The 21,196-nt window shown below is 41.8% G+C and overlaps 1 protein-coding gene across 3 annotated transcripts in view; it reads right to left on the bottom strand.

The window, feature by feature from the left end:
• ZFHX4 (zinc finger homeobox 4) overlaps nucleotides 1-21,196 on the bottom strand; it is a 161,694-nt gene that overhangs the window by 6,335 nt on the left and 134,163 nt on the right. For 2 of the 3 annotated variants that reach the window (XM_011291342.4, XM_023248244.2), the window contains exons 5-9: nucleotides 19,668-19,784; nucleotides 13,290-13,423; nucleotides 12,807-13,007; nucleotides 11,924-12,041; nucleotides 5,945-11,383 (exon numbers count right to left, since the gene is read on the bottom strand). In XM_011291342.4, coding sequence (XP_011289644.3) covers nucleotides 5,945-11,383; nucleotides 11,924-12,041; nucleotides 12,807-13,007; nucleotides 13,290-13,423; nucleotides 19,668-19,784 — 6,009 coding nt within the window. The remainder of the gene's footprint in view (nucleotides 1-5,944; nucleotides 11,384-11,923; nucleotides 12,042-12,806; nucleotides 13,008-13,289; nucleotides 13,424-19,667; nucleotides 19,785-21,196) is intronic. The other variant, XM_023248243.2, reaches the window with a different exon arrangement.

Genomic DNA, 21,196 nt, shown 5'->3' with positions numbered 1-21,196 from the left:
TTTACATTTTACAGAAGAATGGTTGTCACATTGGAAACACATTTAAATAAAAATGGTTTAAGATTTGTAGAGGAATGGTAGGAATGAATGAATGAATTCTTGAATCTTTAATCCAGTTTGGTGTGATAGGCTTCTTAGGTTCCTGGGACAGAGACCAGCCCTAAGAACACTGTCAAGTAATGGAGTTGTTTGGGGGGCACCTAAACCCTCAAGTCCCTTGCCTTCATTCCTACACTACTAGGCCTTGCTTCTTTCCACTTGCCTCTCTATCAAATTTGATTTGCAAGAAAAGAACCAAAGATTTGAATATACCTATTTCTGAAAAGGCTTATTATATGCTGGATTAAGTAATTTGGGGTTTCTCTCTGCCATCTATAGTATTCTGATTTCATGATATTCAGTGCTATTTTCCATTTAACAGAAGATAATTCATTAAGTCAAAGGAATTAATATCTAATTATAGAATTTCAGGCCTGAGTGATTCAGGTGGAAGGAGCTTTATTAAGGACAGAAGAACCTTCCTTGCATTGCTAGAGTGATACCGTGTTGGTTGGTACTCGGCTTCTTTTGCCTACTCATGAAGCCAGCCTTAGTTTTAGGTCTAGTTCAACTAGACTTCATACTCAATTGCACCTCTCTCCACCTAACTGCTATTTCCCCCTACCTCTAAGAAAGTTGCTGGCTTGCCTGTCTGACATGATAAAATTTAAGATGAGAAATTATAAGGAACTAAAAGACTTAAAACAGCAGTGGTAGTTAGAAAACAAAATGGCTCAATACTTGTGGACCCAGCCTTTCCCATCAGATGGGGTCTACGCATTCCTATCTAGAGATCGTATAATGAAATGCCATGAAAATTTTTAGAAGACCGTAATAGCAATCCTAACTCCTATAGTCAAAGACCAGCAGGGGTTTTCAGGAATTCAACGTCTTGAGGAGTAATCTGAGTTAAATAATCGGCTATTAAGTAAAAATTTTAGAAGAGATGCAAATGAAGGGTAATGAACGACGAACATTGGGCCTACGGTAAAAATATAAGCTCGTAAAACAGGCCGTAGCCAACTGACGCATGAACATCGGAAACAGAAGAGAAAAACTGATACAGAATAAGTGGTAGTAACTATAAACTAAATGCATGTCTAATTTTCAAGTCTGTTACCAAGTTATAGTGCTAAAGATGTTTTGTTCCCGTTCCCTAACTCCTACTCCAGTTCTTTGAAATTTCGCTGAGAGATAAACATTTTTCTGCAGGTAATCTCCTATTATCATTAGTTTGTTTGGTTTGATTCTCCTGAAACAGCTGCCTCTTCCTGAAAGTTATGCTTTTGGAAGAAAAGACTTGCCTCACAATGAACTTAGATATAGTTATTTTCCCAGGTTTCCTTGATCTAGGTTTCCCAGAGGGAAAATTTCTTTTTGAGGTGAAAATAAAACTTATTATGTATATGGGGCCAAAGATAATTGTGCTAAAATTACTCTTATCTAGATTTACCCCAAATGTGCTGGTAAATTATATTGAAGTATGAGAAAAATGCAAAAGGCATGTTCTAAAGTTCCATTTTAGGAAATTGAGTTAGACAGTATTTCCAAACACTAATGGAAAATATAAAAATTAGACGCTGCTGACAATGACAAAGTAAATAAGTTAAAAATAGAAAATCAAGTTATTTTTCTAATCATCTTGAGCAAAATGCCAAAGGAAGCCAACATCCTAAAGGACAAAATGTAAATTTTTCTATTTTTTTCTAGTTTTCTATTTTTTTCCAATTTTTTCCAGGTATACAGGCATGTGCTTTTCTATTGCCACTTGCTCTTTTTGCATATGGTCATGATAGAAAAAGACAAATGTGGAATTTTTTTAAGCAGAAAATAATTCATTTTATTAGCAAATGAGTAATAGTGATTAGTAATACTGAAGAGAGGGTCGGAATATCATTCAGGAAATCATTCGGGAAACAGGCACGCGTGATGTATATTATTCCTGAAAGAGCCTTCTTACGATCTTGAAAGACTAAATAATTTGAAGATTTGTTGGAAGCAAGGTAAGCATTAAAGCTGGTAAGCCAGAAGGGCCATTCCACCCAAAATAGAATAAAATGGGTGATGAAACGAGGTTGATAAACACTAAAACTGAACGTATGCAGGGGCGCCTGGGTGGCGCAGTCGGTTAAGCGTCCGACTTCAGCCAGGTCATGATCTCGCGGTCCGTGAGTTCGAGCCCCGCGTCGGGCTCTGGGCTGATGGCTCAGAGCCTGGAGCCTGTTTCCGATTCTGTGTCTCCCTCTCTCTCTGCCCCTCCCCCGTTCATGCTCTGTCTCTCTCTGTCCCAAAAATAAATAAAAAACGTTGAAAAAAAAAAATTAAAACTGAACGTATGCATTGCAACTTAAATCAATTTTGGGGTGTAGCCTTTGGAATCAGACATTACTTTATGGCACATCTCATATTCCGTGGAGTTCCTTTTTAGTGATTTCTTCAGGATTAAAACCCTCAGGTTTGCCTTCAAACGGATGGGGTATCTTTAAAAAATTTTTTTTTTCAACGTTTATTTATTTTTGGGACAGAGAGAGACAGAGCATGAACGGGGGAGGGGCAGAGAGAGAGGGAGACACAGAAGCGGAAACAGGCTCCAGGCTCTGAGCCATCAGCCCTGAGCCCGACGCGGGGCTCGAACTCACGGACCGCGAGATCGTGACCTGGCTGAAGTCAGACGCTTAACCGACTGCGCCACCCAGGTGCCCCGGGATGGGGTATCTTAAAATGAAGCTTTTTCTCTAGTGAAATCCCATTAATGTAGGCCCAAGATGAACATGTCATAAGCTCAAAGTTTGCTCACATATGTATTTCAAGCTGGTTGCAAGAGCCCAGGGCATGTGAGAAACACAGCTATATTCTACTTAGGAAGTCATTCTCTCCTTTTGATTCCACTTAGCTGGTATGTCTACTTCTCCCATAAAGCGAGGGAGATTTTTGTTTGATGACAAATAACACAGTAGAAAGATGATGATAGAAAGATGGAGAACCCCACCTCCACCCTATGAGATAATTAAAAGATTCAGCATTACCCACCGCAGGTAAATTCGCCTAAAACTGATGTGAACTGTAAGTGGGGGAACTGAGGTTCTCAGACAGGGTCCTGCTGGTACCTCTGCTGTGTTAATGTTTAAAATCCATAGCAAACAAGAACAAATGCAAGAGAAGTTGCAAATTCTAGCAAGTATGTTCACGGACCTTTTCTCTTTGTAACACTCTCTGGTCTGTTTTGGCCCACGATTGAATAAGGCGATTGAATAAGGCAACAAGTTCATAGCACCGGATTCCTCAGTTCCCCATGCGTTTATACTGCTCACGGAAGAGATGCCTCCAACATCCTTCTGCACCTCTGATACACACAGAGCCCACCTTTCCAGGGGGGAGGATGTAAATTATATTTATGGTGAGTTGAATGAGGAGAAAGGGTAGGCTATTTAAATATTTCGTAAACATTTCTCTCCTCCCTTCTCACCTTCTCTCATATAGGCCCTCTGGGTACCGGTTTCAGAGTGACAAATCAGAAGGGTGGTCAGGGAAGCACCCGCTCTACAAGCAAGGCCTGTGATCCAGCGGAGAGAAAACAAGATGCTTTGGCTGCCGTATAGGGGGTAACTACACACTCAGCAGCCATCCAAACAGACTTGTAGATGAACACGGACACTTAAACTGTTCCTAGTGCGTGGAAAATATCAAATTATACTCTATTTTTCATAATACTTCATTTAATATTTTACATAACTGTAAATTTTACATAACTGCCCATAGGAGCTTTTCCACATCAGACATTATGTGGAAAAATCTCTATCTTACATAACTGATCCTAGGCGTTTTTCCACATAAGACCTTTTTCTGTGTGTCAATAATCACAGTGATATGTGACACGGGACTGGAAGACTAACACATTCGTATGCAAAAAAAAAAATCAAGCACTGCATTATTCTTAAAACAATTACTTCTGCGGGCGCCCCGGTGGCTCAGTCAGTTGAGTGACTTGAGCTCAGGTCATGATCTCCCAGTTTGTGAGATTGAGCCCCACATTGGGCTCACTGCAGGCAGCAGGGAGCCTGCTTTGGATCCTCTGTCCCCTTCTCTCTCTGCCCCTCCCCTGCTTGCACTCTCTCACTCTCTCAAAAATAAATAAAACATTAAAAAAAAAACCAATTATATTTGACTTAATTTAAATGTACAAACAAAACATGCAATTATAGCTCTCACATTTTAAGGCCCCAAGAATAACCACCAGATAATTAAGCCCAAAATACTACTTAGAGGCAAAGTAGTTGGTATGATAGTTATGGAGAGTTACAGGGAGGGCCACTGTAGAATCGTTCTTGAGCACATTCCCATATGTGTAGATTGATTCTGCTTCTCTCCAATGCCAATTAGTCATTCGGGACAGGGGACCCAGAGGAGACAGCAGTTGGGCAAGGGGCCATTCGATATCATTGTTTTCATGTCTCCCAAGCTGAAAGTTAAAATAGGAGTATCTTCCCACAATCACATGGCAATTTTTTTTTTAACGTTTATTTATTTTTGAGACAGAGAGAGACACAGCATGAACGGGGGAGGGGCAGAGAGAGAGGGAGACACAGAATTGGAAACAGGCTCCAGGCTCTGAGCCATCAGCCCAGAGCCCGACACGGGGCTCGAACTCGCGGACCGCAAGATCGTGACCTGGCTGAAGTCGGACGCCTAACCGACTGCGCCACCCAGGCGCCCCTGGTTTTTATAAGAGAAAGATGAAATCGAAAAGTTTGAAATTTATGTAAAAGTCCAATTTGTGAAAATGAAAACAGTTCAGTGTGTTTTAGAAACTTTCTGGATTTGCAATGAGCTCATTCTAGATAATGTCAAAATGTCCTTGTAAAAAAGGAAGACATCGCTGTTTTTTCTTTGTTTTGTATGAAAAACATCACTGTGAATTTGAAAAATAAAACGTACTTTAAGGAAGAAATTATAAGAGGACCTTTTTGTTTCTGTTTTGCATAATATGTAATGTTTATATAACATATAAAACAGTGAGTTTGGCCATGCGGTTGCCTAGTGCACTACAGTCAAGCTTTTTCAACCCAATATAATTGGATGCCTATTCTTATTCGCAAAATCGAAACTGCGTAAGTTCTATTTCTCTTGATGAACACAGAATTGGGTTCATCATCTGGGGTTGCCTCAAACGACTTTACAGTTTAGTTATAACTTAATTATAGACCTGGGGATAGAAAGTCATAGAGTTAATATCAATATATTTCTAAGGCTGTAAATTTACTTAAATAACAAGAAACGACTGATGCTACAAAAATAAAAATCTTATAGCAATGCTAAATTGCAAATTATCACAGAAGTCATATTTTTAGGAATTAAACTTTGAAGGTAAGTTTGTTATCTGTTAGGTGTAACGTAGGTGAATTCCTGTGTCTAGAGGACCTTGAAGTTTTGAACTTCCTGGTACTTAAGAAGAAAAAACAAAACAAAAAAACCCAAAAACCAAACAAAACTTTTCCTTGGAAAGAACATAAATTAAGATCCAAAATATGTATTACTTAATGCTTTGCTTTATTAATATGTATATCGAATATTATGCCACGTTTGTGCTAAAATGCCATTTGAAATCAGTATTAAAATGATTATAGAAAAAGAATACTTCTAAGACCTACGGGTGTAATGATACAGATAATTAATGTATTTCTGAGACACTGCTATGACCCAGCTAGTCTTTATTCTTCTGTATACGTTCGGGTTGACTCACTTCCTGGTTCTTAATTATAGCCAGTAAAATATATATTTCAAATAATGTAAAGGTTTCACTTCCTGAAATGAAAAGAGACCCAGCTGTACCCCGTCCTTGGTCACCTGTGACCGGCTGCCTAATATTAACTTATTAATTAGTCTGACTCTCCCGGAAAGGACTTACTGTTTGAATTTTGTGGAAATCCAGGCAAGGAGGATGGACCATTCATTCCAGGGAGCAGAACCGGAGGGAGGCCGGGGAGTCCTGGGTAGGCCGCCGGCAGACTGATGCCATGGAGGGAGCCGCTGTCCATCATGCCTGGCTGCTGCACCGCTAAGCCCAGCACATCTGAAGCTTTCTTGATACGATCAAGTTCTTGCTGTGCCATCAGCTGTCGAACGGTGGTCGGAGCCAAGTAATCTTTCTCCCGATCGAGCTGGCTCCCCACGGTCTCCCTCACTTTTGAAATGTGCTGTTTGGAGAAAATATGATCTCTGATGGACAAGCGGGCAGAGTACTTCACCCCGCAGAGGGTACATTCCGGTTTGGTGCCTTCTGTTCCACTTTGATTAATCATGAAAGGCTTCCCTATGTTAATTTTAAACTTCTTTTCCTTTGCCCTTGCATTTTGGAACCACACCTGGACCACGCGTTTGGGCAGGCCAATCTCATTGCCTAACATCTCACATTCTTGCATGGTGGGAGTTCGGTAGTCACTGAAGCAAGCCTTGAGAACCTTGAGTTGAAGATTGCTCATTTGGGTTCTGAAACGCTTGTGACCTGGTCGATCGTTGCTTTTGGATTTAAAAGGATTGCTGGATCCAAAGGGATTCGGTGAACTCGGGTCTGCTATGCTGGATGTTTCGCTGCGGTCGGCATTGTCATCGGGGTCATCTGTGATATAAAAGCTTTGGTCGTGGTCGCCGTCCTTATCGTTGAAATGGATGGAGGGGCTCGTGAGAGAGAAGAGAAATTTTTCATCGCAGACCTCCGTGGTGGGTGTGGTCGCGGGTTTTGGCAAAGCGTCCAGAGTTTTGGGCTCTTTAGGAGATAAAGCTGGCTTCACATCTCCGGAACTTCCCGTGGTGCTTTCCATCTCAGCGGTGCCCTCGTCGCCGGTGGTGGCGTCACTGATCGCTGTATTAATCGATGAAGTCTCATCAAAATCAGTTTTATTTTGATCATACCCTGCCTCAGCAGGAGGGGCATTTAAATTCTCTACATCCTCAGAACATTCTGCTTTAAAAGAGGAAGGGCTTAGAAGATTCTTCGGCGACAGCTCTGCGGTTTTGCTCACAGGCGTGGACACTGTGGAAGCCAATTCGTTCTCACTTGATAGATCCATTTTAGTTAGCGGCAGAGACGGATAATCAAAATAAATGTATTTCTGAGGGCTCTCTCCCCCATCTTCTGCTGATATCAAAGGGCTTGGTGGCAAGCTGTAACCCGCCTGCTTTCCTTCATTCCAGTGCCGAGAGCGGATGTGGCTTTCTAAGGCTGACTTTGCCTTGAACAGGGCTCGACAGAAAGGACACCGTTTGTGGGACTGTGCTGGGCCCACTGCCCGGAACTGGCCTTTCCTTTCTCGAGCTCGGGTGTTCTGGAACCAGACTTGCACGACCCGTTTCTTCAGCCCCACTTCACGTGCAATATGATCAAGCATTTTCCTGGTAGGGTTGGAATCCAGCAAGTACTTCTCATAGAGTATTTCCAGTTGTTCCGGGGTGATCGTGGTTCTCAAGCGTTTATCGCGGTGTTGGTCCTCACCGCTGTTCCCTCCCTCCTTTTCACTGCAAGCATTGTCCTCTTTGTCATCCAGTTTCCTTTTCAGGGAAGCAGCGACCGTCGCGGGCGCTGTGGCGTGGGAGGAGCCGGTCTGAGGTGGCATCTGTGCCAGAGAACCACTCAGCAGCTGTCCGGTCATCAGCGGGTTGTTGGGGTCGAATATCATGTAGGGCATATCCATGGGCCTTTCCAAGAATGGCGAGTGGAGGAATTGGTTTTGAGCAGCAAGGAAGTGCATGTGCTGGTGCTCCTGCCAGAGCTCCAGAGTGGGGAAGGCAACCGTACACTGATCACATTGGTATTGTAGTAACTGTGGAGGTAGACTGTTCTGGAGAGAAGTCATGGAAATCTGCAGTGGGCTGGAAGGGACCGGGGTCTGCGAGGCCGACGGAGGTCTTCCGACGAGTGGGGGTTGTTTCGGTGGCTGGGGCTGTGGCGGAGCTGCCGAGGCCTGGGGTGGTTCTGAGGAGGTTGACGCTGATGGCAGGGCTGGCTTGCTGCCTTGAGAAGGGGGAGAGGGGTCCCTCTGCTTTGGCTTTTCTGTGGGATATTCGGGTTTCGGAGAGGTCTTCTCCAGGTCCGGTTTGGGTGACGGGATCAAGGGGGTGCTCGTCCCGGAGCCAGAGCTCGCTGCAGGGGCAGCGGGGTTTTTGGCCGCGTCCGTCTGACCAGACGCTGTGCAGTGCTTATACACCACTTGATCGGTGGCATCCATGGAGTCTTCGGTTTGGCTCTCATCTTGGGCATCATCATCTTCATCCTTGTAACACTGCTTCTTCTGATGCGTAATCAAGTCAAAGATCCGGGGGAAAACCACATTGCACTTTTTACACTGGTACTGCATGTTGCTTGTTCGAATATACCGTTCGTTAGTGAGTTCCCTCTTCTCGTTGTCTTTCGTTTCTGCTTGGTTCTCGTAACTCTTGCGTGCTTTCTGACGAGCATTCTGGAACCACACGACAATCACCCGGGTGGGGAGATTGAGAACGGTGGAGAGTTGTTCTATTTCATCATCCTTTGGGTAAGCGTTTGTGTCAAAGAAGTCTTGGAGAACCCTAAGCTGGTAGTCGGTAAATCTCGTCCTAGAAGACCTTTTGCTGAACGACGCATCCGATTTGTAATGTTCTAAAGAGGAGGGCTGTGGATCAATTCGGATATCTTCCAAAACAGTTATGGGAGGGTTACTGAAGTTGTAGGGTGAATCCTTGTTTCGCTGCCGTTCCTTAAAAAGCGTATTTCGAAACCAGTGCTTGATAACTTTTTGAGAGAGGCCCGATTTCTCCGCCATTTCTTGGATCTGCTCTTCACTCGGGGAATTGTTGATGTCGAAGTAAGCCCTCAGGATTTTTAGCTGATCGTCGGTAATTCTTGTCCGCGGGCGTTTGAACTGAGAATGCCTTAAGAAGTTGGGATCTATTCCGAGCTGCTGTTGGCAAAGCTGAGTGAGATCGGCAGACAGAGTGTCCATCTGGGGCAGCTGCAGGGCGAGCTGGGGAGGGAGTGCCGGGTGCTGCACGGGCTGCATCATAATGGAAGGAAAGAGTGGGAGGTCCAGGGAAACAGGCAGCTGGACCTGGGGGGGAGCCGAAGGGGGAGGGGGCGGGGGAGGGGGCGGGGGAGGGGGCGGGGGTGGGGGCGGAGGGGGAGTGGGTGGTGGTGCTTGCAGAGGAGTGGAAACCGTGCTTGGGAGTTTCACGGGACCCAAGGAAGAAGGCTGCGGAGGAGCTGGAGGCAGAGGAGGCGGGGGAGGGGGAGGAGGTGGCGTTTCTGGTGAAGATGGCGAAATTGGATACAGCTTGTCATAGGCCTCCCTGTACTGACGAGCAAATTTTTCTAGTGCTCCGTATGGAAAAAATTGCCCGTGGACATGTTCTTGGTGACTCTTCAAAATAAGAACATTGGAAAACAACTTGCCACACGTCCCGCATTCCAGTTTGTCAGTGTTTTCCCCTTCACCACTTTTGCCCTTCTTCTGTACCTTCTGCCTGTTTTCGTTGTACTGGATGACCAGTTCAAAACCAAAGTTTTCCAATAAAGCCTTGGCTGCATTTCCTCTGGCCCCCGAAGCTATTCGGGGCGGCGGGATGCAGGGTTCCGAGGATTTTTGCTTCTTGAGGTCTTTGCCTTCTTTGAGTCCTTCGCCTTCGCTGGAATATTCTTGCTTTGGCTTTTCTTGCTTTTCAGCAATCTCTTCTGCCTCCTTGTAAGACGGCCCGTCCTTCAGGCCAGGGCAGTCTGAACTGGCTCCGCTCGTCTGCTCTTGTTTCAATAATTTGCTTGCTGCCTGCTGTTGCTGCTGTTGCTGCTGCTGCTGTTGCTGCTGCTGTTGCTGCTGCTGCTGCTGCTGCTGCTGCTGCTGCTGCTTCTGGGGCTGCAGCTGGGGCTGGCTGGCCTGGTACTGTTGTGCTTGTTGCTGTAGTATTTGCAGTTGAGTTTGGCCAACGTGGTGCTGGGTTTGAATCTGCTGCTTCAAGTCTTCCAGCAAGGATCCAGCCATTCCTGTCATGCCGGGCATGCCAAACGTGGCCGAGCCGGGCAAGCCCAGATCTGGCCCCAAGCTGAACTCCGTCCCAGGGATGTAGAATGGGAAGAGAAACTGAGGCTGCTGAAACTGCAACAGAGCTTCTGGGGTCATAGGGAAATGAGGCAAAAAGGCGGGGTTTAGAAACTGAGGCTGAAAGAACGCCGCCTGCTGTTGTAACTCGTGCTGTAACTGCATCTGGATTTGTGCTGGTGACTGCAGTGGGTGATGGGTAGGCTGGGCAGAGATCAATTCCGGAGTTTGCTTTTTATTTAATTCTTTGGCATCTAAGTGGGCATCTTTGCTGCTTACTGTCGCTAAACTCATGGAATCTAGCATCCCTTGGCCGGGACTACTGTTGGCCGCCATGCCGTGCCCACCAGCCACGTGGCCGCTCGGCTCCAGCTTGGCAGCCCTCGCCTTCGTCTGGTGGAGCACGGACCTCATATGGATTTCCAGTGTCGAGCTTTGGCTGTACGCAACGTTGCAGATGCTGCACTTATAGGGTTTGTTATCTGTGCTGCTGTTGGTTTCTTGCGGAACAGGACTGGAGGCTTCCTGCAAAACCTTCTTCAACTTATGCAGGTGAGAAACTGAATTATAATGGACCAAGAGAATGTTCTTTTGGGTGAACGACTCTTTACACACTGTACATTTATACGGGCGGGATGGATCCAGGAATTTTTCCATCGTGAAATTTGGCCCTTTTCTAAAAGGTAAGGTCCGCTTTGGTTCGGAGCCCATGTCATCAGGAATAGAGCTACTGTCGCTTCCTACGGGACTTGCCTTCCCTTCGTGGTCCACCTCATACTCTCTCTCCATTTCCTGCTCCAGGGCATGGTCGTCCTGTGCCATAGGTTCGCTCTCCGCCCAAAGTTCACCATTCACGGGCAAGGAGGCATACAGCTGCTGAAGTTCAGCTTCACTCAGCTCCGGGTGGCCTGCTTCCAAGTGTTTTTTTAAAGCCTGGAATGTACGGAAACTACGCTGGCAGAGATTACACATCGTCGCAGCCCGAATGGCGTGATACTGGGAATGTATCTGAAGCTTCTGCATAGTCTTGAAAGCCAGACTGCAGTGGTTACAGCGATACTTATAAACGTGGCGGTCCGACACCGAGAGTGGTTGCCTTTTTTGCTGCTCACTCAGCTGGTCTTGGAGAGCGTCAGGGACTTTCACATCTTTACTGCTATTTTTATTCCAGTCTGACACTTCCATGGGTTCTTTAGTTGGTTTCTGCTCCTCACTCTTTATTTCCACGCTAGCCTTTGAATCGTCAAGACCTGCCGCACTTTTGTCATCCACTGGACTCTCGCCTGTGTAGAAGAAAGCACAAATAGGTCGCTTACCGGAAGAAAGCCTACTGCTTAAATGCCAGTAATTATCGTTAGGTGAGAACCTCTGAAGATTTCCGCTTAGTTGATTCTTTGAAGAAATATTTACTGAGCAACTACTATGTGCCAAGCACTGTGCTTGGTGCCGGGCCTGAACAAGAAATCACCCCCGACCTCAGGGAATTTCAGGAGAGGAAAAAAGGCAAGTCAAAGGTAATTACAGTATGCTGCAATCAGCATGATATCAAGGGCCGTAACCTCAGCGTTCAGGAATTAGGACACACAGACTATTCTTGGTCATCGACGCTTAAGTCCCCCCAGGGCAGTAACAGATGAACAGAGAGATCCAAAATATGCCTTGGAAAATGTTACTCTTGGAAACACCACAGTTTTTTCCCTCTATGCTTAAAAACAAACAAACAAACAAACAAACACCTTTGATAGTAACAATCCTGGATCATCCCCACAAATGCGTGCCCCTGAGCGTGTTTTCCCCTAGATCTTGCTCCCAGGCTGGCGTACCTGAATATTTCCCAGATGCCTCAGCTGTGATGGCTGCAGATGTGTCCCGCTCCGATTTCTCAGAGGCAGCTGCTGGCAGTAGCAAACTGTTCGGCATCATCACATCAGGCACAGGCACCTGTGAGAACCACAGGTGTTCATGTCAAATGTAGCCCAGAAATCAGACTCCATCACATCTGCATTTGGCAGGAGCATAACCCACTTAACATTTTTCCAAACGAAAGAGGGGACATTTTGTGGATCTTACAGGCCAAGGCTATCGCTTTGAATTTTAGATCAATGGTGTTGCGATGCTGTATTCTTCTTTTATTTTTTAAACTACGATTTGAAGGTTTTTGTAGGTCTGTTGTTTTAAAATGATAACCAAGAGATTTTGAAACTCCGCATGCCCACATGAGTCATTTAGTTAACATAACAGATAAAAAGTAAGACGGTAAAATACACTACTGAAGGGGCGCCTGGGTGGCTCAGTCGGCTAAGCGTCCAGCTTCGGCTCAGGTCATGATCTCACGGGCTGTGAGTTCGAGCCCCGCATCGGGCTCCGTGCTGACAGCTCAGAGCCTGGAGCCTGCTTCGGATTCTGTGTCTCCCTCTCTTTCTCCCCTTCCCTTGCTCGCTCTCGGTCTTTCTCTCTCAAAAATAAACATTTTTTAAAAATTTAAAAAATTTGCTACTGAATATGCTATGCCTTATATCATTTTTTTTTTTCCTCCAGAAGCAAAAGGGAGAACAAATGGGCCTTGGTTGTGATTTCCATAACACAGTCTGTAAGAGAGCTTTAAGTGGGCAGAAAAAATAAATTCCTCAACGAACAATTACAGATTTTGCACTGAGACTTTTGCAGAGAACATGTCACACGTGCATCAACATGCGGTATCCTTACTGTCATAAGCAGCTTCTCCACACAATCCGGAGACACACTGTGCAAATGCGTCAGATGCAGCTGGAGGTGCATTTTGTTGCTGAGGACGTCCTGACAGAGCGGACAGCAGATGACCGGCTGCACCGAGTGCTGTGACAGGACATGCATCTGGATACGACTTTGGTCCCTACTATTGTAGTTGCAATAAGGACACTGAAAGAACTGGAGAATATGGAATAAACATGGCCGCTGTTAGTTGACGCCCTCGGATGACTTCAGAACATTAGAAGTAACACCAAGAGTTCGTTATGCTGCTGATCACAGTATCTACATACACTTCAACAGCATGAAATCGTGTGGGGCTCGATAACCATCAGGAGCAACAACAACAACAACAATAACAGTAACAATGATAATAATAATAATAGTCAACAAAAACAACAGTAACAACGATAATAATAATAATAAACAGGTTTACACAGCAAAGGGAAGAAACGTATCTACCTGCTCGTGACAGAATTTGTTGTCCTCTGCAGGTTTTGATCTTTTTGTCGCAACATCCTCTTCTTTCGCCAGCAGGAGTGGCTGGGTCCCCCCTCCCACACTGACTTTTAGCTCCTTTTCTGGTGTGATTATTCCTGATTCCCAAAAAAAGAATAGAACACCTCAATTTTAAAAGACTAACAATATCAAATTCTGAAAAATTACATGTTTTTCAAATAGCTCTGACTCTAAATCCACTGAATCCTTAAAATGACTGAACAAACACTTTTAAATGATGGTAATCTCAAAAGGCAAAAAGTACACTTCTTTTTATCTACTAAGTGGACTTTATAAATATATTTTAAAATGTACTTCTGTCTCATGTTTAGATAACCCTAGGTGACCTTGAAAGATTCATCCAGAACACATGCTCTCTGGTGTCTCAGGATGCCTTTATCACATTAAAGCTAATCTACTCCCATTCACAAATGCTAACTTGGAAAATAGTTCCTTTGACTAACATTTAATTACTTATCTTTTTTCTAAAATCCTTGGACACCGAAACCATTTCAAAATACTGAGAAGAACTGACTAGTTATAATTCAGAAACTAAGCTAATATTATTACGTGGTGTGTACAGGATTTAAAAATTACATATCTGTCGCTGCTTTTTGCGATTTACGTTTCACTTCAGATGTTTCAGCAGTTGGCCGTAAACATAACATTATGGCCCGGATCTCAAGAAGACAATTGTTTTATGAGGTTAATCCGAATATTCGGTGTTAAAGATGGTTTAGAATTTTGCCTAGATGAACAATGTAATGTGCAGGGGCTTCACACACATCAAAGAAAAGAGTGCAATTCTAATTTCCCAATCTAACAGAAAATTCTTTCCAGCATCAATTTTCCCGATAATCTCCTCTGTGAGGCTGGATATTACAGCGACATTGGGTAGGCATGTCACATACATCTCACGACAAACACAAAACCTCATTTACCATCCATTCCAATCTCATCATAGCGCGGCATCATCTGACCTTTTTTCTGCTGTTTATTATGAGTATTTCTAATTTTAACTTTCAATTTTCACCATCTTCCAGTCAATTTGCAACTAAATTATTTCCAGGGTGAGGACACTATCACTGGACAACTGGGTGCAAATACATCTTGAAATGCAATGAAGCTAAACCATTGATTGCTATCAGACCCCGCGTAAATATAGAGTCTAGGCGTAATCTGATTGTATGCTGTGCATGAAGATTTATCTTGATTTTTTTTCAATCCACATACGGTTCATATAAATGAACAAATTGCACCTTATTGCAAAATAACCCAGTTTTAATTTAAAAATAAGGTCAAGGATGTTATGGAAACAAAGTAAAAATGAACCAAAAAATATGTTCTTTTTCTAACCTGAATAGAGATGCGTGTTTTTTACCATATACATTTTAGGAATTTCACATTCAGAAAGAAATTTAAAAGTAAGGTGACTCTGAAGAGACCAAAATTTAAAAAAATAGAAGTTAAATGACACAACGACAATAATTTTATTCCCTCGAGGTTTGTGGTAGGTACAGAATTAGCACTATGTTTCAACAAATTACACTGCTATTGATTTCTGGATTTACAAACATTAGATTTTATTTGAATTAGTTCATTTGTCCTGTATATACATATGCCTTGGAGAAATTTAGATTCTTTGTAAATATTTGAAAAAAATGATTTATCATATTTGTATTTGAATGAACTTAAATTTGAGACTGACTGAAGAATTTCATTCCATTGATTAAACAATACCCAAGTACTTGATATCCAAAAGTTAGGTCAAAAACAGGAATGTTTATCTCAGAATTAATTCTGGCATCAAAAAATATGTTTTTCCTTCTCAAAACAGCCTTTTTGCTATTGTTTTAAAAGTGTGAAAAATAACATTAGGAAGACACTATGCTATATAGTATCTTGCAAATAAAACTTACTCCCTATGGTGTCAGATCAAGTTCTATAAAATGATTGTCATTTAAATCAGCAAATGTCTACCAGTTGCTTTCTCCTGTGGAACTGAAAGAGTTTTCTTAAAGAGTTCCTTATTAATGAGTAAGAATACATTCCCTTAAAAAGAGTAATACTATGTCATATTCCCTTATCATTCTTTTGTGTACGTGGTAGAATTAGACATGACCAAATAATAAGTTGGTCCAATTCCCTATGCTATCAAAAACTGTCACACGCCAGTTAAAAGATAATCTCCATGACTCTGGTTGCTTGCGGGCCCTGTGGAACATCAGCTATAGAATAAACCTCCCATGAACTTCTAAATCTATTAAATTTATAGCTATGGCCTTATTTTCATAAGCTTATATATTCTAATGTTAGTACTATAAAGGATCAAAAATATTGCTTTCATGGTTTGAAACATTTTGCTAAGTAAATTTTACAATTTACTACATTTGCTATAGGGTGGTGAAAATATTTGGTATAAAGAATCCATGTTCTTATTTTTACCTTATTAATATTCATCAACAATATATTATACTGTTAATATTCATCAACAGTATATTCTACTGTTTTTTAATTTAGTAACATACCGTGTTGTAGCAAGGAAGCAAAGAGTTAAATTTTAGGGCCATTACTTCATAGCCATTGCTGTCACTGTTGGCTATAGTATTCCACCCAATATATGTGTCAGCTTCAATATTTTTTGGCTAATTAACTTAGTTAATTAAACCATGATCTTAATGTAAGCTAGGAGCTTCTTAAAGACCATCTTATTTTAAATTAAAAAGAAGTTATAAATAAAGGCTGCCTCCCCCCATTTACAGCCAAGCACCCCAGAAATAGATGCCATTGATAAGAAGAAGAAGAGAAAACTGAGATGTAATAACATAACAAGAACAGTCTCTTGAGGATAAGGGAGGTCATCAAGATTATTTGCAAAGATGATGGAAGTTACATTTTATGCACACAGGCCTCTTCTACTCAAAGGGGTGCTATCTCAGGTATTATGGCCTCCGTGATAAATTGTAGGACATCAACTCTGGGATCTTTTTCTGAATTGTCTTATCCTAGAAATATATTAAACAAGGGCCTGCCAATTTTGGAGGGTTTTGATTAAGTTTTGTGATTACTCATAGTTTATGTCCGCAACTTTATTTGAACTAAATGCTGTTTGTTACCCGAGACAAAATTTTGAAATGAGATCACAATTCATTTTTCTGTTATTAAGGACATCCCAATATTCTCAAAAAACAATGCCATTTTAATGCATTTTAAACTAAAAAATGAAATCTAATTACAAATAAGTACTGCCAAATAGATGAGCCAATGATTATCTGTCAGTTATGGGATTATTTAGCTTGCATGAGATGGCTAATATAAAAATGACATAATTCATTTTGATTCAGATGCTGCCTACTTAATAATTTTCAATCCCTAAAATACGGAAGGTTGTAAAGTGGTTTATACTCATAATAAGTGAGGAAAATCCAATAGCATATATGTACTCAAAAACAAATCTGGAAAAAAACCAATAAAACAAAAAACTGAGTAATTATCTATCAATCAATGTATTTGATAAAGTTTGACTGTTATAAAACTTGAATATAACAAAGGATGTTATTCAACTACAAATAATTCTAAATTATAATTACTGGTACAGTATTCTTTCTAATGAGGCCGGAATGAAAGGATAATTTTAATTGCAATAATGAAGGTTAATTTCCATCCTTCCTCATGTTTACTCCCTTATTAAAAAGTGGTCCCCTTAGCCATGGCAGAGACATATTACATTTTCAATGCAAATGTATTAATCTGGATAAACTCTATATTAATTCTTGTACTGCACAGAGCTATAATTTGGATTATAATTAATCTAAAGTGGCACTAGATTTAAATGACAATATAAATGAGGCATTATGAGGCTTTTCTATTATGAATGAATATTCAACAAATATAACTTGCATATTGCCAAGTCTCATCTTGAAAGCTCCAGTCCTAGAGATTAATGTCAGCAACACAGCACAACAGTTTACACAAACATGGTCTTCCTAACATGTGGTGATTCCTTCCTGTCTAAAAATTTCTGTGTTAAAGTAGGGCCACACTGTTTTCCCACCTAACATTTTAAGATAGTGATTAATGTATAAGTTTGCTGGTATTTTTTGACAATTATCACCAACATAAGGAAACAAGCCAATAGAGACGTAAGTGGTTATTCAATCATTAGAAATATTATAAGGAAAAACCCATGTAATAACATTTTCACTTAATCAGATTCAACTTAAAAAGTGGAAAACTTTGTTGAAAGTTCACGTTAGTTGTCAGTTACAAGAACCGTCTTGACGTCTAGGAGGTTTTGAGGCTAAATATTTGCATGGTAGTAATTGCTGATAGTTGGTGCTTAAATTCCATTTTCATCTCTACAGATACACCTGGGGAGGAATTGCTGCAGGAACAAAAAATAGTTTTAAACAACTAACATCATGCAACGTTCTGTATTCTCCCAGAAGCTGAAGCCCTGTCTAGATGGTACAATTAGGAGCTCAAGAAAAGACAATAACTCATCAGGCCATTAGGGAGTGATTGAGTCCATTATTTATACAGAGCAGTAAACTGCTGGTGGAGATACAGCCCCTGCATCTGTGGTATATTCCAAATAAGACTCCTCCCTTGATGGTGAGCTTGGATGTGTTTTCAAGAGATTCCCAGAATCCCTCCTTTGGAAGGCATGAGATATTTACAACCAAGCATAATGTCGTATGCCTAAGTATTACATGAGCATTTAACAAACGCTAATATGCTATCTGTGTATTTCCCACATTCTTTTAAAGAATGGGAGGGATATGCTTTGCAATGTCTTTGGGGATGACTGTGAGAAGGACTCCAGTGAGCACGGACAGAGGCCTGCCGTCCCTGAGGTAGTCAAGCAGTTAGCCTTGATGAGGTCCATCCTTGGACTACCTTGCTATTTCCAATTATTTTCAAATGAGGTTTGGATGGCACTACCCTTGACCTTAACTGATCACGAGGTATTTCAAACCCCTTGTCAGTAACCTCAGGAGCCAGCTTACTAATATACAGCTATGGCACCTTTTTTACATTGCTTTAGGCTCAATACCAACCTTAGATCCTCTTTGTTTAAATCAAATTAGGATCATATGTTAGCCACTGCGTCCTAGACGCAAATTTAAGTGGTGCTTTCCCACTGGACTCCTGAGAGAGATTCAGCATTGAACGACGTGGGGTAAGAAGCAGAGAGGCCCTTCAAATAATTTTTGAAGGGAATGCAAAACTTAGATATGCAAAGACCGAATGACAAATATGGGATAATTCAGATTTAAACAAACTTGCACGTAAAAATGATATCTTTTGCACAACCCAATGTCTTCATAGTGAAAACAAGCTTCTTTATATATGCAGCTGTCACTGGAATTCAAGGAAAAGATAGATGAGTACCTGAAACTAATAGGCTTGAACCCGTTTCAGCACTTCTTCTGCTTCAATGAGTCCAACATAATAAAACTAGGTATAGCGTGCAGCAAAAGTAGCCAATGTAATATTCATTGCGACCATAGATTTCCATCTCATACATACAAAGCATGGATGAAGTCATATATTTGCCAAATCAAACACAGAAAAAGCCTTAGGTATCCACACCAGATGCTGGCCTAGGGTTTGTTTGTGCACAAGTAAATGTCATGACACGAAGGTTTGTTTTCAAAGACAGTAGCTTTCATTACTGGGATTTGTCTATTCTAGAAGATCAAAATTACCCAGCACCTAATCCCTTTTCAATGATATTTCCTCTTTCTTAGGCTGAATCATCTGTAAACTTTTCCACTGGATTTTGTTTGAAATGCCTCAAATAGATGCCCTTAAAAAGAGCAAATTCCTGAGTGTAGGTTGTAAAAAAGCAAGGAAAAATAACATTTATTTTTAGGGTTACGTGGTTTGGGGGGGTGCATGTGACTGAATGAAAAAAATTCAAGTGATATCTAATCCTGTGCTTATGAAAAATTAATATGCCATCAGAGGAATCACAAGTATAGCTAAGATTAATGAAAGGCGCTTAAAAAATTACAAGCACACAAACTGATTTGATTAAAAAATAATCTTGCTGGTCGTCCTGTAATATTCTTCAACTTATCCACATCTATTCTGTCAGATGGTTATGATTAAAAATAGGTCAATGGGAGGCTACTGATAGAAATCACATGCAAAATGCACATGCAATGAATAGTAGTGGGAATGTTCAGACAGTTTAAAATGAATAAAAGCTTTTAATAAGCTTTGGTGGGGGGTGAAGGAAGGGCTGATTGCAGGGAATGGCGGGGGAGGGGGGGAGGGTCAGCGGGGTTGGGGTGGGGGGTGGGGGGAGAAAGGTGAGGGATGCTAGCATCTTACCAGAATCTTTATTAGAGTTTTTGCCTTCACTGTTGTCTCTCTCACACGTGTCTCTCTCATCATCCTCTGCCACTGAGGCAGGCTTGCCGGCTCCTTCAGCCTCCTCACTCTGTTCTTCTGTCAAGAAAAACAGACCAGTCAGTAGGATTGAAAACCCCAGAAACGTGCACACTAAAATCAACGTGACCATGGAAAAGCAGTGCTCTTTGTGAATCGTCTGCAGACGTTTACTCCGAAAAGAGAAGATAAATTTATTCCAAAGTCTCTGTTAGAACCTGCTGACTGCACCAATGCAAATTTTCATCTAAGGGAACTTCTTTCACACCCATTGAGGAAATGCGCCTGTGCTAAATTAGAATAAGAGAAAGCATTTTAAGTACGGTCCAAGCTAGAAAAGATTTAACAAGAGGTGCACAGCAATTGTGTCCTCTTAACAGTAGAAACTTGTAAACTACAAACTACATAGGCCTACTGTTTCTGTGGACTTGGACCGATGACAGGACAAATCCATTTCTTGGAAAAAATTCTTGGTGAAATAATGTGATCGTGATGGGTTAAATGTAAGACAGGTGCTACCCCTGTCTTCAGGCCCCAGGCCCCAGGGGAATTTTTTGGAAATTTGTCAGCGTAGGATCTCAAAACTTCAGTTACATTGGTGTGTGTGTGTGTGTGTGTGTGTGTGTGTGTGTGTGCGCGCGCGCGCACGTGTGTGTGTTTCTATAGGGGGAGCTATACAGAGTACAGGACATAAGAAGGTATACTTCTTCTATGACAACCACATCACCCCACACCTCATTCACGGGTTCACACCAGCTAGATTACATGGAAATCCTCATAGTAACTCAACCCTATTTAATTATTCTGTAAATCTTAGCTATGCTGCTGCTGGTGGATTAATCTGTTTATGCAGTTAGCCTCTATGCTGGGTCTGTGTAGCACTAATCCGTGAAAGGCCCACTGTTCTCTTTCATCCTGCGATCATTTGTCTCTCACTGTGCTGATGTCACATTTTAATGAATTTTTAGCAATCTGAGTAATGCCAGATAACCAGACTCGCAACTCCCCACAGCATGGCATGCTGTTTTCATTGCAGCACAAAAAATAAAAATCATATTCCCCTGTTCAGGTAGGAATTACATAAATTAGGAGAAGAAGGTAAAATGGGATTTGAAGCACCAGGCTGCTCAATTTCATAAAATCTTTAATGACCATATAAATTAACCCTGGAAAGGCAAAAGGTCATCGACACACATTTGCATACACTCTTCTATTTGCTTTTGATAAGCAGAGCTTTTATGCAGAGAACATGATACAATTAACCCTTCAATAACCATACAAAACGCTGCTGCGGACATTTTAAGTGTCAAGCATTAACTGAAAATTACACACTGCATAAAATTTTCATTGCAAATGCTATAGTGATTGAAAGGGGAAATCGTGGCCCTCTCCACACCCCATGTTTTATTAATAACGTTCTGACAGCAGAATGAAATATCCACTGTCATATGTAGCAGCTGAGCACAAAAAAA

The sequence above is a fragment of the Felis catus genome, chromosome F2 (genome assembly GCF_018350175.1).
Source record: "Felis catus isolate Fca126 chromosome F2, F.catus_Fca126_mat1.0, whole genome shotgun sequence".
NCBI classification, from domain to species: Eukaryota; Metazoa; Chordata; class Mammalia; order Carnivora; family Felidae; genus Felis; species Felis catus.
The sequence above is the reverse complement of the archived record's forward strand: the minus strand, read 5'-3'. Positions and strand labels throughout refer to the sequence as shown.